Genomic DNA, 21789 nt, shown 5'->3' with positions numbered 1-21789 from the left:
ACTTGATCTAAGGGAAGGTTGCCCTACTTCATCACTGGATAGATGAAATATATGACTCTAACATCCTGGGATCTGTTCAAAAACCAAGATCACTAATTAAAGAAAACTGTCTACAACAACCATAAATGAGCAGAAATTTTCCTGGGATCATAAAAAAAGATTGTCCTAGGCTTTGTCCTAGGATCTGTGAGAAAACCAAGATCTCTAATTACAGAGGACTGCCTTTGAGAACTGTGACTGAACAGAATGATTCCTAGCACCATAAAAAAAGACCTTGGAATTTGAAAACTAACATGTCTGAATCCTGTAGTAGGTCTCATGGACAGTATGCTTCAAGGAAGAGACACCCGGTATCTCTCTAGAACCAAGAGAATTTCTTAATTTCTCAGACATTCACTGCACCTATAAAAAAATTTACACCTCTGCCACCCCATTTTTCTTTCTTTTTTTCTTGTTTCAATTTTATTAATATTTATAGTTTCTAGATAAAACTCCCATATTTGTTACAGAACCATAGTATATAAATCATCATATTCTGCCTCATATTTCTATGTCTTCTTATAAATTATAAAAAAAAAAGTGATGCGACCTAGGGGCCAAGGGGTCTCAGAAGCACTGAGTGGAAATAAAAAATGATCAGACCTATATACCTAAACCAGAGTCTATGACAAAAGAATCAAGAGACCCAAACTATAACAAGCTATACACAAAAAGTGTATGTTACACTAGAAGTCCAGGGGGCCAAGGGTGGACATATGGGATGCATGCTGGGAACTATGGAGGAGGGAGGTAAACACTGGTGGTGGGAATGGCCCTAATTCACTGTCACTATGTACCTGAAATATAACTTGGAAGACTTATAATTCCCTTCGGTCTCAATAAAAATTTTAAAAAAATGAGATAATAACGCTATGTTGACAGAGTGGGTGTGATACATTGATCTGTCTTGCTTTTTTTTGAGATTTCTACATCTCCCTGTACATAATCCCATCAAAGCATTATTCAACCTCCTCTAATATGCTATTGAGACAAGAATTCTCTATTGTCTCCTTTTGCTGAATATAATCACTTCAAATTCCATCAAAACAAAGCAACCTGATTTTTGAATTTAGATAGTAGATATATGTTCTAGTCCCTCTCCATGTCTTTCCTATACAGTACGTATCTCTGCTACATAGAACCTATGTGATAAGAAGAGAAGTGTTCTGATATGTGGATTAACCTGGTTTCATCGTATTCAGGGTATGTTTGTTACTCATTGGTTGGAAGTACCTTTTGATGGAATCATCCTTTGGATTGACACCTTAGACTACCTATTATCCACCCAAGGTGTGGTCTGGCTCTTCCTAATAAAGATCCAAAGTCTCAGGGAAAAACTGCTTGCAGTTTCAGATTTCCACTACTGAGCTATCTACTTCTTAGGAGCAGAAGGGTGTGTGTGTGTTTCTAAACCTGTTTTATCCCCTATGTGGATTATTTCCTGTGTCATGATTTGCTTCCAGATCTGTGTCTCTTCAATGCCCTGGATTTGGGAAATGAGGCTTTCACTTCACTGTTGCACTGAAGAAGTGTCAGATGGAAGCCGAATTCTGACACCAACATACCATGTGTCATTGGCCAACCTGTCAAATTTCTAACATAAACTATAGGAGTAAGACTAAACAATGTTGAACTACATTTCCATGTTAAAATAGTCTTTTATAAAGTTGAGCAGTTCACACATTTACAGTGGATTCCTCTGCTAAGACTGACCCAATATAGAATATACAATAAATAAGTATACAATACTCCCAATTTGTTGTTTGTTAGGTCAAACAACCTGGTTATTGAAAAAAGTTTGATTTTTCCTTCCAAAATTTCAATTTGTATATCCTCACTTCCAAAAGTTGTCTCCTCACTATTGTTTTAAATCAACACTACTCTAGAGTACTTCTCAGTATTTTTCTTTTTCTTGCTTTTCCTTCCTCTGATTCTCCCTGGATGTTCCTATATTCATTTGTCCAGAACTTCAGATGCTCCTTTAGTAAGTTTTTATTACCCAAAGTGCAAACTATCACATTCTTGAAGCTTTCATCTCTATTTAAGTAATTATGCTTTGCATATGCATAATTCTTCTACCTACACCCCTAAGATACAAGCTTTATAATCAATTGTTTGAATTTGATCATCCATATGCAAAAGCAATTTAACAGTTAAAAATCTAAAAATTTTGAAACAAGAATACCAATCAGTATAATTGAGGTAGAATCAATATAAAAATAAGAGTTCTTTTAAAAGTGAAACAAAAAGTGCAAAGAGATAGTTCAGTAGGCTAAATGAGCACTATAGGAAGCACTTCATGACCATGGAACCACGAATATCTCTTGAGCATCCTTGAGCTCATGATGTGGTCATAATCCCAAGATAATATAACAAAAAATGATTAAAATGAAGAAAAATTTTCTGAATCAGAGACTAACAAAAACAGAGTTCTGAGAGACCATCATGCTGGGAGGTAAGGATGGCCAAGGGACATAATTCATAATATATGTGAGCCTTTAGAATTTCATAGCCAAGAACTAGATTTTCCCTAGATGCTCCAGAAAACAAATGTAGCTTTTCTAAAGTGCTACAATGATGGACTTCTAACTTTCAGAGTTGAAGGATAACAAGTATGTATAAATTCCTAAATTTAAAGTAAATTTTTATACTACTAGTAGGAAACAAATAAAGGAGTCAATATTAAAATCCTTATCTTTGATTCTCTAAAGGAAAATAATATCAATCTTCCTATCACAACCTGTACATCTAGCAACTCTCCTCTTGGCTAGAAAAGGAGATCTGTTTAAGATTTTATATTCACACTAATGTAGAGAAAAGCATAAAGGCAGTTATTTAATTGGAATATTAGAATGGAATAAAATGCATCCATCACATATCTGCTAATAAAGCTATCAGAAAAACATTTCTGGTGGACAGATTAAGGGATTAGGCTTTAGATTCTGTAAATAATGCTGCTAAGAACATAAAAGAGCAAGTAACTTTTCAAATTAGTGTTTCTACTAACCCTCAGATAAATGAAATAAAAAGTGGTAATACTGGATCATATGAAATATCCTATTTCTTTCTTTCTTTCTTTTTTTTTTTTTTTTGGTAGAGAGAAGTTTGAGGCCACACTTTGATGTATAGGGATAACTTATGACTCCACTCAGGAGCCATTACTTCTGGGACACAAAGGGATAATACTGTGCAGGGTGTTGAACCTAGTTCAGTGAAGTGCTTGAAAAGCATCCTGCCTGCTTTACTATCCCTCTGACCTTCTTAGATATTCTTTTTAAAATATAAATCAAAGACTGTAAAGTGTTCTTTGCATGCAGCTAACCTGTCACATTATATATTGCCTGGAGCCCCAGAAGTATTGCTTCCTAAGTGTAAAGGCAGACAATTTCTGGGTGGGGACAAATGTGAGCAAAAAATGAAATTTATATACTATTCTTGTATACTAGAAGTCCTATCCATACCTCACTAAGCCAGAAGTGTTTTTAATTTTTTTTTAGATAGGACATTTCATGGGTATGAGATAATATAGCATTATGGTTTTAATTTGATTTTCCCAGTTGATATATAATATTGAGTAATTTGTCATGTATCTGTGGCCCATTGTAGAAATGTCTCTCCAGGTATTTTGCCCATATTTTATTGAGTTGTATGTGTTATTGGATGTCTTATATATGCAATATAAAATTTCTTTGAAACTGCATAGTGAAAGAACTGACACTAATCAAATCTATGGAGAAAGTTTTTGGTTAAGTTCTAAAAGATGAAATGAAAAGGGAGATTGGCAAAGAGCATGTACTTCACAGGTAAAACCAAGAGATTAGTTAAGTAAGTCACAATTGATAGACCACAGAAAAACAAATTTCTTTATGTTTTGCCTTCTTTTTTACTTCAATATAAGTATATGAATGACAGAAAAACTCTGAAAACATCTGTTTACTAACAGAATGCCATAGAATCAATTGAATAACCACAAGAAAATACACTGTATCTGAACCTTTGAAATTTGGTAAAATTTGGAATATTTTCCAGGTTTATAAATAGGTTAATTGACAGCCATCTGATGAATCTTTATCAGAAACATCTCTCTCTCGTTCTTTTTGCTGTCTTGCTTCTCACTCTTCCATTTTCCCTCTTTTGTGTTGCCATTAAATGTGGGTCTCAAGAAAGTGGGAGAAAGAGAGAAACTACCCTTCATGGAAATGAGAGGAGATAAATTTCTTCAGGATGATCCCAGAGTGGACCAACCTGATCTACAATTGGGCATCTTGGGGGTCCCTGTCCTGGTCCTGAGGAGCAGGATGAGACATTTCAGCCAACCCCACTTCCTTTTCTTTAGTAGATAGTTGAAGAATCAACCACCGTCATCTATATCTCTCACTTCAGGAATGGACACCATATTACCCTTACTAAGGTTTACAGACTAACAGCACAATGAAACCTGGGTATAAATCACCTATAAAGGGCACAAGAAAGCCATGCTAGTTTACTCCTAAAATCTTAGAAGGAAGCAGAGAGGAGGCTCTGTGCTTCTGAAGCTGTATATTACTATTGCTAAATTAACTTGTAGAAAAAATCGGCATTGGAAATAAATTCTCTCATATTTATGCTTTATAAAGATATTCAGTTGTTATTCACCATCAAGAGCAATAGAACAGAAAAAAAGAATGCACAAATATTGTTGTGGGGACTAAAATGTAATTATGCTATTACAAAGACTGCTCTGGTTTTCCCAGGATAGGTAAAACCTTAAACACATTGTGTAAGCCCTTATTTGGTAGTATGAGCACATCACCTAGGGCATAACAGATGCCTGAGACAAAGCACATAAATTATTTGTTATTGACAACCAAGGCATTGTATCCAAATTTTAGCCTAAAACAATACTTTAAATGTAACTTTAAGAAATAAAATCATGTCTTCAAAGAAAGTGAATTTCTTTCAAAGCTTATTTTTAATAGCAGAAAAGATCAGACATGACACAGATGCCTATTTCTGCTGTGAACAAATATGTTTTAGGGGTTTTCTGAAGCAGACTTAGGCCCAAAAATTATGAGAAAATCTCATCTGATCTTGGTTATAATCCAGTAAAATATTATTTTATTTTTAATAATTTATTTCAGATGTGGAGAATTGGAACTATGATGGAGAGGGAAGTCGATGCAATAAGTGTTCATGTCCTTCCAATACGTGTACCTCATTATTCAGACAATGTTGACAGCATAACTCCCACATCTCCTGACTAAACAAACAAGAGAACAGAAGCTTGGTTTTCAAACTGGAGAGATGTTTATTAGCAAAGAGGAGAGCCTTCTTGGCAGTAAAGATTACTTCATGAAACTATAAAATCATTTTTTCCAACAGTCTTTAGAAAGAAGAAATAAATGCTTCTCTTCATGTTGGTCTTGCTCTAACGTTAAGAAGTACTTGAAGACAAAAAGACTCTTTGAGCTTCCATTCTCAGCCCAGGGTTGTCATTCTAGTCATGGCCAAGAAGACATACGCATGCACAACTTCCCAACAATAATAAAACTCACAGATAACTGGCTGAAGGTTTCTTTCCCTGCTATAGAGCACTATGAGATCAGACCATGAGATCTTTAAGCTGCAATGCCAAATGAAATAGTCACTTTTAAAATCCAAAGAGACATTTCTTGTAGCCTGTCACTGATTTAGGAAAATAAATTTACACTGACATTTTCCTAATTCTCTGGGATGAGTTCAAACCTTCCCTTTATGAACCCAAATCTCCTAAAGCCAGAGTAAGACTGCTCATGAGCATCCCCACATACAAGTGAAGAAAGCTTCACTTTAATGCAACTAAGAAAGGCTCAAATAAAAAAGTCCTTAAAAATTAGGCTCACAAATTTTAATATATCTCTTATTTACTACTTGGTAGAATCCATGCAAAATAATCTTTTGAAGAAGTCACTTAAAAAAGGCATAACTCTTTACTAATCATTCTCTGTAAGGAAATGGTGAGCTTAGACCAGATCTACAGAAATAAAATTCTTTAGCCAGTGCAGTAAATACTTTGTGTTCTGTGTTCTGGACAGAAGGTATATTCACATAACCAATCCCCTCACCAAATACATTCCTGTGTTTCAGGGTAATTTAGCTTTTTTCCAAAATTGTCCTTTTTCTAAATGAAAAAGCACAAGATAATTATTGAAGGGAAACAAAAGGCAATCAATTCTAAATTTACCATTTATTTATGAAATGAATATATACTAACCATGATCACTATTTAAAAATATAATAAGTATTCATAATTGTGTTTTTAGAAAGAAGATCCCTTAAGAAATATGTTTATAAAGTTGAATCAATTAAGCATTCCTGATTGTGTGTATGTGAGAGAGATTTTCCATTTAACACATATTACAAAGAAGTTAGAAAAGCAATGTATTTACTCTGTGGAATATGCCATATATCCCACAAATAAGGGAAATGAAGGCAACAGAACAGAGAAGTAAAAGTCTGGAAACACACAAAATAGAAAACGGCAGAAAGAGGAAATCTGTTGAGTCACTTCCCTAATTACTACCCAGATATTCGTTCAAACTCTAACAAAATTTGACATTCATGCGTGTCAATTTCCCACTACTATCAGACACTGTTTCATCATTTTTATTTCCAGGTTATACCCAAATGAGAAGACAATATCCTAACCAAAAGAAACTAAGTTGGAAATCTATTTTTACCTTTGAAGTATTCTGAGATTAAAAAGGTCACTTAAACTTATTTTTGTTTCTTCATCTATAAAACCAGAGATGGACAGTAAACCTGCACGAATAACAGAGAAAAACTCATGGAAGTAAAACACAGAAGTCATTTAAAATGATAAAATAAAATGTAAGGTGGTATTATCACAAAATAACAGCAGGGATACTGTACCATTTCCTTTAACAAGACAATGCCTTGGCAAAAGAAAAATGCTGGAGTTTAAAGTGATCTTTAAAAGAAAAATATTATGAATGCTAAACCACACTGGTGAACTCATTAATTTCACATAATTGTGAGAGGACACAATGGTAGCTGTAAATCAGGGGTCTCAAACTCGCAGCTCGTAGGCCGTTTGTGGCTCTCGGTACAACATTTTGTGGCCAGAGGCCGGCCTTCAAATATTGCAGTATTCCGCGATTATTCACTTACTGAATAATCACAATAAAAATCGCATTAGTGGGGCTAGAGAGGTGGCGCTAGAGGTAAGGTGTCTGCCTTGCAAGCACTAGCATAGAACAGACAGCTGCTCGATCCCCCAGTGTCCCATATGGTCCCCCACGCCAGGAGCGATTTCTGAGCGCATAGCTAGGAGTAACCCCTGAGCGTCAAATGGGTGTGGCCCAAAAATAAAAAAAAAAGTCGCATTAGTAAGAAAAAAATAGCATTAAACATTCGCAAACCCCAAGCAGTTCCGTTCAGGGTATGCAAATGTTTAATGCTAATTTTTTTTTTACTATGCGATTTTTATTGCGAATATTTGGTAAGCAAAATCCTTATGTGGCCCTGCCTCACCCCGGACTTTGCCTCCTGAGACCCCCAGGTAAATTGAGTTTGAGACCCCTGCTGTAAATGATTAAATTTATGATTGTTATGCATAACAGATAATGACAACAACAAGGAGGAAAAACAAGGGAAAGCTATATCACCTTAACTTTCCCTAGCTACCTCACCCTTTTTATACATCACATATCACCATTCTTTACATACACTATCATCACATCATAACTATAATATTTTGAAATTGCCATTATGATACCAATTTACATGTGAAACTGGATGGGGTAAATTTAGTGATATACTACCCTAGATTTAAAATCTAGCTGTGATTGCAATACTCATGTGAGAACTTAAACAAAATGTATCATAATTATACCATTTTCAGAAAGAATTGGGAGAAATTTGCTGAACAATTGGCTGAAAATGCTAACTATGACATTTATTTTAAGTATATAAATGCAATCTTGTGTTAGTATAACAGTGTAACAGCTTTCAATCAGTAGTCTGAAAACTTGAAATTGACATCTGATTTAATCTTTAGCTGTGTAAAATTTATATAAGTAATTTTATTATTTTAAAATTATCTTCCCCCAAAAAAATATCCCTTTGAGAGCCAGAGAGATAGTAGAGTGGTGAAGGTGCTTGCTTTGCATGCTGCCTGCCTTCCTAGGATTAAGCCCAGAATAGTTTGCCAAACTATGCTAAGGAGTTGACCCTGGAGTGTAAGCCAGGTGCAGGCCCTAGGCACTCCTAAGTCCAAAAATAAAAAAAAAAACCCAAGAGGAAAACAAAAACCCTCCCCCCTGAAATGTGTAGAAGCACTTATTTTTTTTTCTTTTTTAATTATGAAAACAATGATGCAAAGGAAGAGGACAAGGCAAAGTACCATTGAAGGATAATCACCAATAAACAGAGTTCTCATTGCTGACACCTAATTTGAACATACAGTCAAGGAACATTAAGAAGAAATAAAACTGAACCCATGTACAATTACTTTATCCCTCAAGTCTCCAGATGTACATTATAACATTTCTTAGTTGTATACAAAGCAATTTAAAGCCATAATATTTGTGTAACTCCTGAATACATTGAAGGCATAGTATTATTTTTACATTTTCCATGCATATGCATATTAGTTTATGTGTAACCTCAAAAGTTTAAGGTTTTTTTTATTTTTTATTTAAGGTTTAGGAGTCATGGAGCAAAAGTAAAACATGTTTAGAGTGGCAATTATTGTTTGCGAACAGGCCCACCAAAATATGGTGACATGGAAAGGAAAAGCCTTGGCCTAAATACAAGGAGATCCTACCCCTGAAGATTCCTGGCATAAGACCAGCTCTAGGTTCAGGCAAAATACTTAGTCTAATCCAAGTCCTTGTCTGTAGTGCCAATACAGTTTTATTTTTCAAACAGTCTGCTGTTGTTGGCAAAAAGATCCTGGAATTTGCATATTCTACATTGAAGTCAGACTGGTGTCGAGCGTCCTCCAGTTTCACCTCACAATTAAAGGGCAATGCAGAGAGCCCTGTCCAGTAAGCAGGACATTATTGTTGTTGTCTTCTCAGTGTTAAGGGAAGTCTCTTTTGAGTAGGTCGAATGTCAGAGGAGGGTCCTTCCCTGGTAGAGGATTGCTTCCAGCTGAATATATAGACAATGTTGGATGTTTCGTAGGTGGCTTCCCTAGTTCAGGGTGAATGAGAATGCCCATTCTTCTGAGGCCATGCGCCACGTCATTATGTCAATGTTCAGGGTGTAAGGTCCAATTGCACTACAAGTTTTGTGTGTTCCCATCTCTATTAGATAAGAACTTATTTGTATGTATAGAATTTCACCATTTTAATGGGCTTATGCAAACAAGGAATAATGCCACATGGCATTATTGGTACATATGGGGCTGCAAGAATAGGTCCAACAATCCCCGTGACTTTGGTTCATACAGAAGCGATAAACTGAGGGAATTCTTTCACCAATTCCTTATTGATCAGTTTAACAAAGAGAAGAAAAGATAAAAAGTAGGGAAATCGTCACTATAATAAAGAATAATTAGTAAGAGATATAGCTGTCAAAGAAAATAAATAGAAAATATTCAAAGGGCATACTGTTTGTTTTTTATGCTTTTGAAATAATTGGGTGGGTGTGAAATCCAGTGCACCATGTAGGTCTGTGATTTTGGATGGTGCAGTAACTAAAGTTAAAAAGGGTAAAATTGTGGGATAATGATGGTTTTGGGGTGAGAGAGTTAAAGAATAAAAAATGAGTTTTGTAGGGGTGTGATAAAAGTGCAGAATACAAACTGGAAATACATAAAAACACATCTTAAGGATATGGAGTACTATTATATATATTGCACAGTTTGGAACATGTAGACTGGATGAAATTACCAGTGACTGCCTTAGTACAGCCGAGCAACTATCAACTACCCCCAGTTAAGCTCCTACAAGTGTAAAAAATTCATTTGGCACAATGGAGGTCTGCCAAAACCCATGCTGGCAGAGACTCCCGGCTCCCAGGAAGGAAGGAGATCCTTCCTGAGCCAGAAGGCTGGAAGTTCAAAGTCCGCAACCCTAAGCCTCCCCTCTGGAGGCTGGCTTGGGAATGGGGAAAGCCTAGGGTACCCCATAAGCTCCTCTAAGGGACCCACTTTGCTGGCTTGCCCAGACATGTGGCCCAGGGGAAGCCCTGGAGCTTCCGGAGGAAGGAGGTAGAGGTGTGTTGGAGTAACCCCAAGTAGAAAGCCCTTTTTTAAAAAAATAATAGTCGTTAGGGGCTGAAGAGATAGCATGGAGGTAAGGTGTTTGCTTGCATGCAGAAGGATGGTGGTGGTTCAAATCCTGGCATCCCATATATCCCCCGAGCCTGCCAGGAGCAATTTCTGAGCATAGAGCCAGGGAGTAACCCCTGAGCGCTGCTGGGTATTGATCCAAAAACAAACAAATATATATATAAAAGTTATTGTGGGGAATTTGCAAACCTAAACAGAAAGAAATCATGTGAAGAATTGTTTTTAAATTGACATTAGTTTGTGTTCAGAGGGTTCCTGTTTTATAAGTGCAAATATTTAATATATATTTACCATTTTTATTAAGTATCATTGATGAAATTTGAAAACTCCTAGTAAATATATATCTAAAAAATGTAGATCTAGAGTCACACAACATTTAATTGTGTGTGTTTTTTTTTAAAGATACACTTAAAATTATTTCTGGATTTTGTTTGTTTATTTTGAGGACATGCATGACAATGTTCAGAGCTTATTCCTGATGGGCTATGGGGACTATATGATGGGCTATGGGGACTATATGAAGGTCACTCCTAATTCCGCATTTTTTAAACCGATGCCTTCTTTCGACTCGAGCAGAGCTTTGTTCTTTTTTTCACAGACTCTTTTCCTTGGGGTCTCAATACGGTCCTCCTCACTGTTCATCTTTTCCTACTTTGCCATAATTATCTGCTTTCTGTGTTGCCTGCCCTTTTGATTGTGTTTGAGAAGTGGAGTCCTCTAAGGACACATAGCTATCACAATCTTCCTCATCATCTTCCTCCTTTTCCACTTCTTCTTCCTCTTGTTTCTCCTCCTGCCATGATCTGTCTTTAAAGTCATAATGCTCCAGGTCACTAAGGGAACATGGGTCCAGAGCCAGCCCACAAGTGAAAGGTGACAAGGCACCAGCTCCTGGCAAGACAACATGGCAGCAAGGAGGAGCTGAAGGAGAAGCATTGGTTATGGGCTTGGTCTTCCAGTTTTCTCTGCTCGCTGCCAGCACAATATCTACAAGATTCATCTCCATTTTGGCTTTTTCCCTCAAGCAGATCATGCTCAGCAACAGCTGCAGTCCTGCTTCTCCTAGTACTGGCTTCAGAAGATCCAAGTCTGCTTGTCCTTGGTTCAGCTCACTGCCCACAGCAAGGCAGAGAGCTAGAGATGGAACCAGAGATGGCACTCTGCACAGCATGTGCCCTACCTGCTGCACGATTAGCTCCAACCTTAAAATTCTTGATTACATTCTAATCATCTAAGGTAATCATCTAATTAGACATTAAATTTCTAATTAGAAATTAAATGTGACCACATGAACCAATAGCTATGCATAATTTCATGTTGATTATCATTTAAACTCATGAAATGAAAGTAAAAGCCTATTCTGCGGTCAAAAAAAAAAAAGGTTTCTACTTAAATCTAGCACATTAGGAAACGTTGGCCAGATAGTTTTCTCCTATATAAAGCAATGTTAATTAAGAACAAGGCTGCACATATCATTATAGCCGCATCTTTACCCTCTATAGTCCCTCAATCTATGAACATTATTATGCAGAATACATAAACACTACTCACAAAAGTAAAAAAGGAACATTGGAGATTACGTTGTATATTTATTCAATAAAATCTGCTAAAATGATTAATAAGTCAATATTCAACTTAGCTGAAGTTGTTACTATGTCCAAGGACAGTGAACTATCTATATGGTAAATTAATTTAGCAATACAAACACAGGTGACTAGAGACCTTTCAAGTCAAAAGCACCTCAAATAAAACTGAGGGTTTTCAGTCAGGAGAATTTACAAATAAGTAAGATGACAGATAGATGAAAAGATTTGTTTGTGTAATATTAAATAATAAAGAGAGTAATAGAAATATTCTCACTAAATGACCTACAACTGCTTTGAAGTTGTTTCCAGACCTCAAAATTTCATGTTCTCAAATATATTAACATATTTATAATGAGTTTAAAAGGGAAGAAATAATCTAAGAGAATGAATGAGTTGTCACAAACTTAAATGCAAGTTATTTTATAAATATGTAAGAAAAATTTGGAGCTTTCAGGAATGAACTATGTTGATGAATAAGTCTAGCGGAAGGTCAAAAATGTTTGCATTTTATGCTATGGTTTATACTCCTATTTTGTTTCGTTTTTAGTGAATCAAGATAGCTTTTACTGAATGAGATAGAATGATGTGAGAGGGAGAGAAGGAAAGGAATGTGTGTACAAAAGAACAAATAAGCAAAGAGTTGCTTAGAGATAAGCAAATGAAATGCATGTTCAAGGGAGAATGAGGACTTAAAGATCAAGCCTTAGCATTATTTTTGTAAAGTTTTAAAAATATTTCTCAAAAATTTTCTCAAAAAATGATAGAAAAAGAAAAAATCATTATTTTGTGTAACCCTATGTAAAGGCCTAAAGTCAGAGGCATAATTGTTTTCACAGAGACAGCATTGAATATGGTGAACTGTTGAAAAAACTTAGTCCTGAAATGAAATAAGTGATGAGACTCAATATTGTACAGTAAAATCTGTACCTTTAAGCTGGCAACAGCCTCTATTCTATCTAATTTCTACTATGTGGCAATGTTGTTTCTGATAAAATTCCCCATAATGAAGAAAAACCAACAAAGAAGCCATGAGGCCAGAAGAGCAAAATTCCCAATAGTGAGGTGTCTCTTTTGCTACAGATAATTCTTTCTCATATACAGACTACATCTCAGTGCAGGAAGCTCTAAGACTTACAGAGTCATTTCTGTAAGTCAGGGATTATTATACTTGGCATGTGTCTTAAAATAGTGGTGCTATATTAGAAGTGGTTTTTTAGTTGAGAAAACATTCAGATTACAAAGAGATCACATAGAGAGAGAGAGAGAAAGTGAGAGAGAGAGAAAATGCACCAGAGGTTGAGAAGATAACTCAAAGAAATATAGTGTATTTACAAGAAGTGACCCTGGAGCAATGTCTTGGAGTAATTTATGAGCCTTTCTAGGTGTCTTCTAATTCCAAGAAAAATCAAACAAACAAAAAAAACTTTGTTGTTACATTTTAATGATAACTTGTAAAATTTATTCTTACTTCTTATTCTCGTGTTACTCCTATCAAATCCAGCCCATCATCATGTTTAATTATTAAAGTCACTTTCTAAATCATTCAAAGCTCCCATTAACTCCTATAAGGAGTTATTTTCAAATTTCTCTTCCTAAATATTTGTTTACCTTTAACCCAGATAGTCTCTGAATCAAAAACATAAAGAGTTTTCAATATTACTTTCCCTAAATAGGGCTCACAAACAACTGCCCCTTCCTAAGATGTTTCATTAAAATTGGATTCAGTGAACAAAATTATTTTGGGAAGATTCTAGAGTCTATTAATGCAGATAAAGTATGATAGATTTTCTGAGTATCCCTCAAGAGAAGAAATGTTAACTTTCTTCCATAAATTCCTATTGCTGGGTATTTTTATTTTTCTACTTTTTTTATACTTTAAACATCCAGGAAAAACAAAAAAATGACTCTTCTAGGCAGCTATATCTTGAGAAAAGATAGTCCAAAGAAAAAAAGTACAAATCACTAACCATGCCTTCATACTCCGCACTCCACTGTACATTCCCTCCTTCAACTCCAACTCCTGTTCCAGGAATGTTGTTTTTAATTTTAATTTTAATTCTTTTACACATCAACACATTAGGTGGTGAGTTTTAAAGTCAATCAATGGCCGGAAAGATAGTATAGCAGATACGGTGTCTGCCTTGCACACAACTGACCTAACTTTGATTTTTGGCATGTATTAGGGAGCACTACCAGCAGTGATCCCTGAGCAAAAGGGCAGAATAATCCCTGAGACACACCAAGTATGGCTACAATACCAAAAGAGAATAAATAAAATAAGCCCAATATATGTCTTGAGTACATATGTGTTTCTTTAAAATATTTAAAAATATCAGAAGTCATATATAATAAAAGTATGCATTCTAAAATAATGTCTCATTTTCACTTTATAGTGACAGACATATTTGTTTCTAAGACAAAAAGAACCACTCCAGAAACTTGTTAACACTGTCCATTTGATAAGGTCTCTTCGGGAAAATAAATTAAGAGTGCAACCTTAAATGTTTGTTCTTTGTTTTGTTTAGGGTCTTCACATAGAGGTGCTGAGTTTATTCAGGCTCTGTGCCCAGAGCTCGTGCCTGTGTGGCTTAAGGCCCATATAGGTTGCCAGTGATCCAACTTAGGTTGGTCATGTGCAAGGCCACGTACCCTAACCATTGTAATACTGCTCCTACCTGACAATTTTATTTAGAATATACTTGTCTCATGAGAAGAGGTGAGAACTTAAAATAACACTATAAAACAGGAGCAGAGAGATAGCATAAAGGTAGGGTATTTGGCTTGGCATGCAGAGGACAGTGGTTTGAATTCCAGCATCCTATATGTTCCCCCAACACTGTCAGGAGTGATTTGTGAGCATAGAGCCAGGAGCAACCCTGAGCGCTGCTGGGTGTGACCCAAAAACAACCAAACAAACAAACAAACAAATAAAAAAAGCTATAAAACAATTTTTAAATCAAATAATTAAAGAAATAAAACAAGTGATAGAGGAAATCAAAAGAAGGAGTCTGGAGAATTCATGAATAATAATCCGACAATGATGCCAATAGGCTGATTATTATGTTATTTTTGCAATGGCAATACTTGCCATGTGTCATGTATATAAAACTTGACACAAAAAAATAAATACAGATAATTTTAGTAACCCAATTTTCAAGAAAGTAAAAAATACAAATAATACATAAAATTATTGATTTTTATATTTAGGATGAACCTTGCAAGGAGAGGTGAATAAGCTATTTTCCCTGAAGGCATTTGCAATGAAAAGAACAAATAAGTGAAGAAAAGAGAATACATTCCTTGTGGGCTGGCTAATAAAACCTAACTTCTCTCTCTTTTCTAGAATATTTTGAACTGAGTATAGGGGATCAGAGATTGTTAGCTTTTACGTGTTAAATTATTAATTGTAGGGCACACTATGTTTCAACTATTGGAACTTGAAACCACTTTAAAAAAATTTTGTTTTGTGGTTGTGTCACACTTAAACGTGTTATGGGTCTACATTCTGACTCTAATGCTTGAATCCACTGGCAGTGCTCAGGGATGCTAAGAATAAAATCCAAGCCTCTTGGTGTACAAAAGCATTTGCTCCAGCAACTGGAGCTATCATTCTAGTCACTTAGTTTTTTTCGTTTATAAAACTAAGAAAATTAATAAATTAAAACAAAAAACTGTAATTATTAAATACAATACATTCAACATCTGAAAACCCAATCTTCCAGCACCAGAAAAAAAAAAACCACCTGAAAGTCAGCAGAACACTCTTCACAGTAATTTTGTTAAATACTGATGACACTAAAAGTTCAGCATATTATTTAGTATCTCTATAATAGAGAAAAATTACATCTAACTCACAGTTATTAAGTACTGCTGTCTTGAGTAGGGAATCTAACACATGCCATGGTTTAGTAAGTAAAAGCTGTTTTTATGATGATAATGCTCCTTTATATTGTCATTATCATAATATTATTTCTCTATCATACCCATCCATCTCAGCTTGAAATAACGAGCTGTATTTTCCATCTCTTTATCCTTGGCAGTCCTAGTCCTGTCTAGTGCAGTTGAATGAAATGTAATGACTACAATATTTGTACTACAAGTAGATATCACCTGCCTCAAACTTTGTAGAAGCTCCCTTCTAAAAGTAGCTATAATTGTTTTAAACTGTAACTTTCTCAAACTAGTTATTCTCTGTGGATCTGGAGATAGTTAATAAGGTTAAATTTAATAATGTTAAAATAAAAAAATATTTATTAGGATCCAAGTAATACAAAAATAAATGTAATGCAGAACATAGTTCATAAGTTAATCTTGCTGTGTATTAGATATTATTCTGAATAGTTAAAGTTAGACTTTAACATAGTTTATACTCATTAAATTGCACCCAGTAAATTAAACCATGCATATAAATTTAATGCATTTATTCATCTAGTTTTAAAGAATTATGGTAACTGTACTTAAAGAGTAAATAACCTTGCTCCATATCATATCAACTAAAACAAAAATAGTAGAGTTTGAGTCCAATTCTATTAAGACTTGCAAGTTTGAACTCAATCCACCTTCTGGGTAACACACCACGGTTTTGAAACACTGAATCTACAATCTACTGAGAGGTAACAGCCTTTCCCTACAGAAGAAAATCTGTATCTACCTCAAAATATATCCAACACAACATAAAATGATTGGCTTTCTTTCTTTTCCTTACTCTCCCTAGATGTCTGAGAATCTGGCTGCAGCCCTCCAAAGGCATTTTGGTCATTTATGGTCATGTATAGTAATATCAAGTAATATGCTCTCTCACAAGAGTAACATATTCCCAGAAACTACTTACCTAATCCATTGTTATCTACTCTGAGAATACTGGAGCTGAAAACACTTTGAGTTTGTGGTTGGTAAGGAGGCACACAGAGTTTACTGTGGTTGGTGGAGAGAGAAAGGGTGGACAGTTTCAAATCCTGAAAGCAATCCTCACCCTAAGCAACCTAACTGTTTGTGTGCTTTTCCTTTGAACTAAGCCTGGAGAAACAACCCAAAGATGAAACTAAGAGATATTTGAAATGAGCCACGCCCTTGGTTAAGCAAAAACTGCCAAAGTTTTCCAGGAAAAAAGTAGGCTTTGGGGCTCAGGACTTGTTCTTTCAAAATACTTCTTAGTAAATATTTGTTGAAAGGATGAAAATAATAGCATCCTGGATTAGACAGTCATGGGGCTCTCTGACAATCCTGATCAGAATGGCATTTAGCCAGCATTAAAGAGCCCACAACTTCTTTTGCTTAAATCTTTCCTGATAAATTAGAAGAATTAAAGGAGTATTTCTAAGGTCAAAATCAATAGCATCTCTCAACTTTACTTAAAAACTTTGGGGATCTAGGAGCCGGAGAAATGGCATGGAGGTGGGGTTTTTGCCTTGCATGAGGAAAGAAGGTGGTTCGAATCCCAGCATCCCATGTGGTACCCTGAGCCTGCCCAGGAGCAATACTGAGCAGAAGAGTCAGGAAGAACCCCTGAGTGCAGCTGGGTGTGACCCAATCCCCCCAAAAAAAAAACTTTTGGGGATCCCAGCAGATACTGCTGAGACTCCAAGAAGATAATAGGGACTCTCTCTTTATATTCCTAACAGCATGTTTTCACTATCATATCCACTAACCTAAAGATCTAAACTCAGCCCTAAACTAATACGCTTCTCAAACTTTTAAACAGGGGGGCCAGTTCACTGTCCTTCAGAGTGTTGGAGGGCCAGATTATAGTAACAACAAAAATTATGAACAAATTTCTATGCACACTGCATATATCTTATTTAGAAGTGAAAAAACAAAATGGGAATAAATACAATATGTGGCCCTCGGACTGTAGTTTGAGGATCATTACACTACACTGTCAAAAATTGAAAACATTACACACAAAGGTCAAGTATATAATCATAGACTTGACTTATCACATTTCCCAGGCCCTCTAAATAAACAAAATAAATTCTGAAATTCTTACAAAGTCTCATGATACTAAATCATAAAGTGCCTTTTGGTATCTACATGTTTCCTCTTAATAGTACTTGGTCTGAGATTGACTTCTTGGCTTATGTACTATCTCATCTTACCTACAGCCATCTCTGTAGTTAAACTCCTTACTATATATAACCTGCTAAATTTATTTGAATAAAATTTTTCAAAATGATAAACATTAGTATTGGCATGATATCTCAAATTCCAATCTTGCTAACTATCAGCTAGTACTCTAGAAATCAGTTATGAATAAAAATAATTATATTGATATATATATATAATATATATTTTGAGATGAGAAGAAACTTCTCTACAACTTAAAGAACAGTATATGTATATGAAGACCCCAGCACATGCTCTCTCTCTCTTTCTCTCACCTCTCTCAACAGAAAGTATCATTAGTTCACTTGAGATATTCCTGTTTTTCAAGATATAAGTATAAACAATCGAACTTTGTCTTCTTACCAAAAAAAAGTTACAAAAAAGACTGTCAAACTCTTGAGTAGAAAAAGCTGCCTCATTTCAAAAGTAGATATATATTAGAAACTTGGGTTAACTCAAAATAGCTTCTAGCTAAACAAAGTAACATCAGGGTCTCCTCAATTTGCTAGTCTCCCAGCAACAGAAGAGTAACACTTTCGATCCCATTTAAGATCCTAGGATCAGGCATCAGCCTAAAAGCATTCCCATCCCCCATCCCAATTCTCCTCCTCCCTTAGCCAAGGCTTCCCAGAGCCACCTGGGTCTTTAGACAAAGTATCACTTCCCAGGATGAATTCTTGGTAATGTGCAAGCTTCATGCATTTCACTGATCTTCTCTAAGCTATATTCCAGTAACTAAGCTTCATAAGCTTCTGAATTGTTTATTCTGTGTCTTAAAGCTCTATCAGCTGTTTGGATAATTTGCAAGGATTCTTTTTCTTTTTGGTTAAGAAGGATTGGTGAGCATTATTGAGCCTTTTGGTGGAATCTCTGCTATTTAAAATTACTGCTGTTGGGATTAAAGGAGATAATGTCTTTTGTAAACTGTAATGTCCTGGTCAAATGTAGTGTGCTGTTATAATATTATAACATTATAGCAATAATATATATATTAATATATATATAACATTATAGCAATAATCACAATCCAGTCATAATATGGGCCTTAAACTGCAGATAAACAGCAGGATCTATCTCTGCTCTATTTGAAACCAGGACCTACAGGGTACCAATACAGCGGGATCCAATGAAAAGTTTCATTTGCCATAAATCAATGAGTAAGTATAACACAAGCTTTCCAAAGTAAACCCCACACACAAACAAAAATAAAAACACTACAAACTCTAGAAATCACAATTGGAATAACGAACACACATTGGAAAATACCGGGGTGCTAAGATGACAAACTAAGAAATAAAAAAAAGAGACTTTTCCTTGATAATTAAAATCTGGGCCTTGGAAGACATTAGAAGAGAAAATTAGTCCAGAAAAATTTGTCTTAGTTTATCAAGACTTAAAGAATAAAGTTAAGAAAAGGGAAAAGGGAAGGGAATGAAAGATTTTGAGGGGGTCCAAATAATTACGCCCAGAAAGCAACCAAGATTATCCCCAGCACAAGCATTCTAGACACCTAGCTCCTTGCCCTCACCTGATTGTGCTTACTCCAGTAGGAAATAGTCAGATAACCAGGGGAAAGGGCAAAAGGCTGAGAGTGGAAGAATGAACAGAGGAAGAGGTTTTGATATGAAGTGAATTCTGTTTGGAAAATGCTTTCCTGTGCTATTTTTGCAGAAATACTTGCAGTCATTAAGGATGATCTATTTTAAGCATCTAAGAGTAAGAAGGGGGAGGTGAGGAGTCTAGGGATGAAAAAAGGGAAGAAAAAAAAAAAGAAGGCAGTGCCTACAAACAGGAACCTGTTTCAATGGCAGGCTCCAAACTACTGGAAAGTCCTCTTGGTTGCAGGACAAAGCAAACACTAGCACCCCATTCACCCTAGGGGAAGAAGATATGCTAAGAGCCAGGAGGTTTTCTAAGGGCTTGGGTAGGGTGGGGTTTAGACAAATGAACTCAGACAGATTGGCCGCTATCTGGGCAGTCCAGGGGGTCCCAGTGGCAAGAAGAGCTACTCTGCCCGCTGCCCCGTTGCTCCAGAAAATACTGTTTTTCTGCCCATCAATCTGCATTAAGCTACTTTGGGGGCTGAGCTTTAGGCACTGGCAGTTGCCAGTAGCAACAGGGCACACACTCTGCTCCTGAGGAGATTGGTAGGAGGAGCTGCTGGATAGACAGGGTCAGGGAACCTGATGAAGTGGATTCTAGGGAGGCAACGTGGTGGTGAAGACTGGAGAGCACTTCTGGACTCTAGCCAGGCAATGACTCCGGCCCCAAGGCCCCCCACCGGGAAGTGAGACATAGTCTTATTTCTGGTGGCACAGCAAAGCCAGTGCCAAAGTCAGGAGGGTCCAGGCTCCCTGGGGAAGGTCCTTGCCAGTGGGGAAGGAGAACACCAACAAGGATTCAAGAAGCACCCCGTCTGGGGCCATTCTGGCCCCCACAACCTTTGCATGCCTGGTATTCTGTCAGTGGATGATGAGACTGGTAGACAACACCGTGGATTTGCGCGTGCACGTGTGCTTGTTTGCATCCATGCTCACAGCACAAAAGCCTGGCACTACAGGTGGGAAGGAAGCTTATAGGGTGCAGGGGCGTGGTGCAAGGCGCGCAGGCCTGTTCGGCGAGGGGAGTATGTGCACAAAGGTGGGTGGGAGCACATTGGAGGCCCCAAGATCCTGCCCCCCACGCCCATGGAAGGAAAAGGTCCCCCACTCCACCCCACCCCACCAACACCTCTCCAAACTTCTCCCCCTGCTGTTGGGCTCTGGGAAGGTGGAGGGGAAGACTGCCGGAGGGAGGGCGGTAGAGGGCAGAGAAACACCACAGCCACAGCTAGGGAAGTCCTAGGAGCAGGGAATTCTCAGGCAGCAACTCCTGGGAACCTCAGGACAAGGGCCGAGCTCCCCCCCCCCAAACCCTCTGCGTCTCTTCTCTGGGGACCCTGCCCAGGTTGGGGAAGCTGCTGGTATCTCCTTACCTGGCCTGCGATGGAACATTTTTGCAGCGGGGTCAGGGGCGGGAGAGGGTGGTTGCTGGCCCCCTCTCGCCCGGGGGAAAGATTCTGCAGGCAGGGCTGTCACTTGAGGGGCTGCCAAGCCTTGGCTGCAGTGGCTGGAGTTGACAAACTTGCCATGTCTTGGAGCGCACAAATGCTGCGCGCGGGCCCCAAGCGCGTGCTGCACAACCCCGGACCGCCGGGCAGGGAGCGCTTCTCACACTCTTCGGCTTTGTTGTGCTCCTCGGGCCTCCCTCCCCAAGAGTCGCTGAGGTTTAGAGCCCACTCCTCCTTGGGATGTTTTCCTCCCCCCCGTCTCCCGGGCGACCCCTCGGGTCCGAGAGCCACTTTCCTCCCGGATTGCGCACGTTAAAGAGCTGCCCCAGGCAGAGCGGTGCGCTCAGACCCTAGATTCCCGCCCCCTACCGCCTCCCCTCTCCTCCCCTCTCCTCCCCAGCCGCTGCTTCTCGATCCGAAGCTGCTTAGGATCGAGCTGTCAAATCCAGCCCATCTGCTGCAATCACAATCAGTCTCAACCCAACGGTTCTGACAAATCTGCGCCGGGGAGCCCGAGTGGAGAGATTGGAGAGTTGGAGGTGGGAGGAGGGGGAAGGCTTGAGGGAGGGGGGGGGAGACAGGGATAGGAACAGTCTGGAGAGGAGAGCCCAAAGGCTTCTATTGTCTGCCCCAAAGACAGAGAACTGAAAAGGGAAACGGGGATCCCCGAAGGGGAAATAGTGCTTTTTTTTTTTTTTACTATCGCAGTGAAAAAAAAAAAAAAATCAATCTAT

At 37.5% G+C, this 21789-nt stretch overlaps 1 protein-coding gene across 1 annotated transcript; it reads right to left on the bottom strand.

Annotated features, from left to right (window-relative positions):
* Positions 1 to 10949: 10949 nt before the first annotated feature.
* On the bottom strand, positions 10950 to 11489 carry LOC126008594 (nucleoplasmin-2-like). Its single transcript, XM_049772856.1, has one exon. The coding sequence runs from the start codon at positions 11487 to 11489 to the stop codon at positions 10950 to 10952; it is 540 nt and encodes a 179-aa protein (XP_049628813.1).
* Between the last annotated feature and the right edge of the window lie 10300 nt (positions 11490 to 21789).

This window comes from Suncus etruscus, chromosome 5 (assembly GCF_024139225.1).
Source record: "Suncus etruscus isolate mSunEtr1 chromosome 5, mSunEtr1.pri.cur, whole genome shotgun sequence".
Taxonomy (NCBI): Eukaryota; Metazoa; Chordata; class Mammalia; order Eulipotyphla; family Soricidae; genus Suncus; species Suncus etruscus.
The sequence above is the reverse complement of the archived record's forward strand: the minus strand, read 5'-3'. Positions and strand labels throughout refer to the sequence as shown.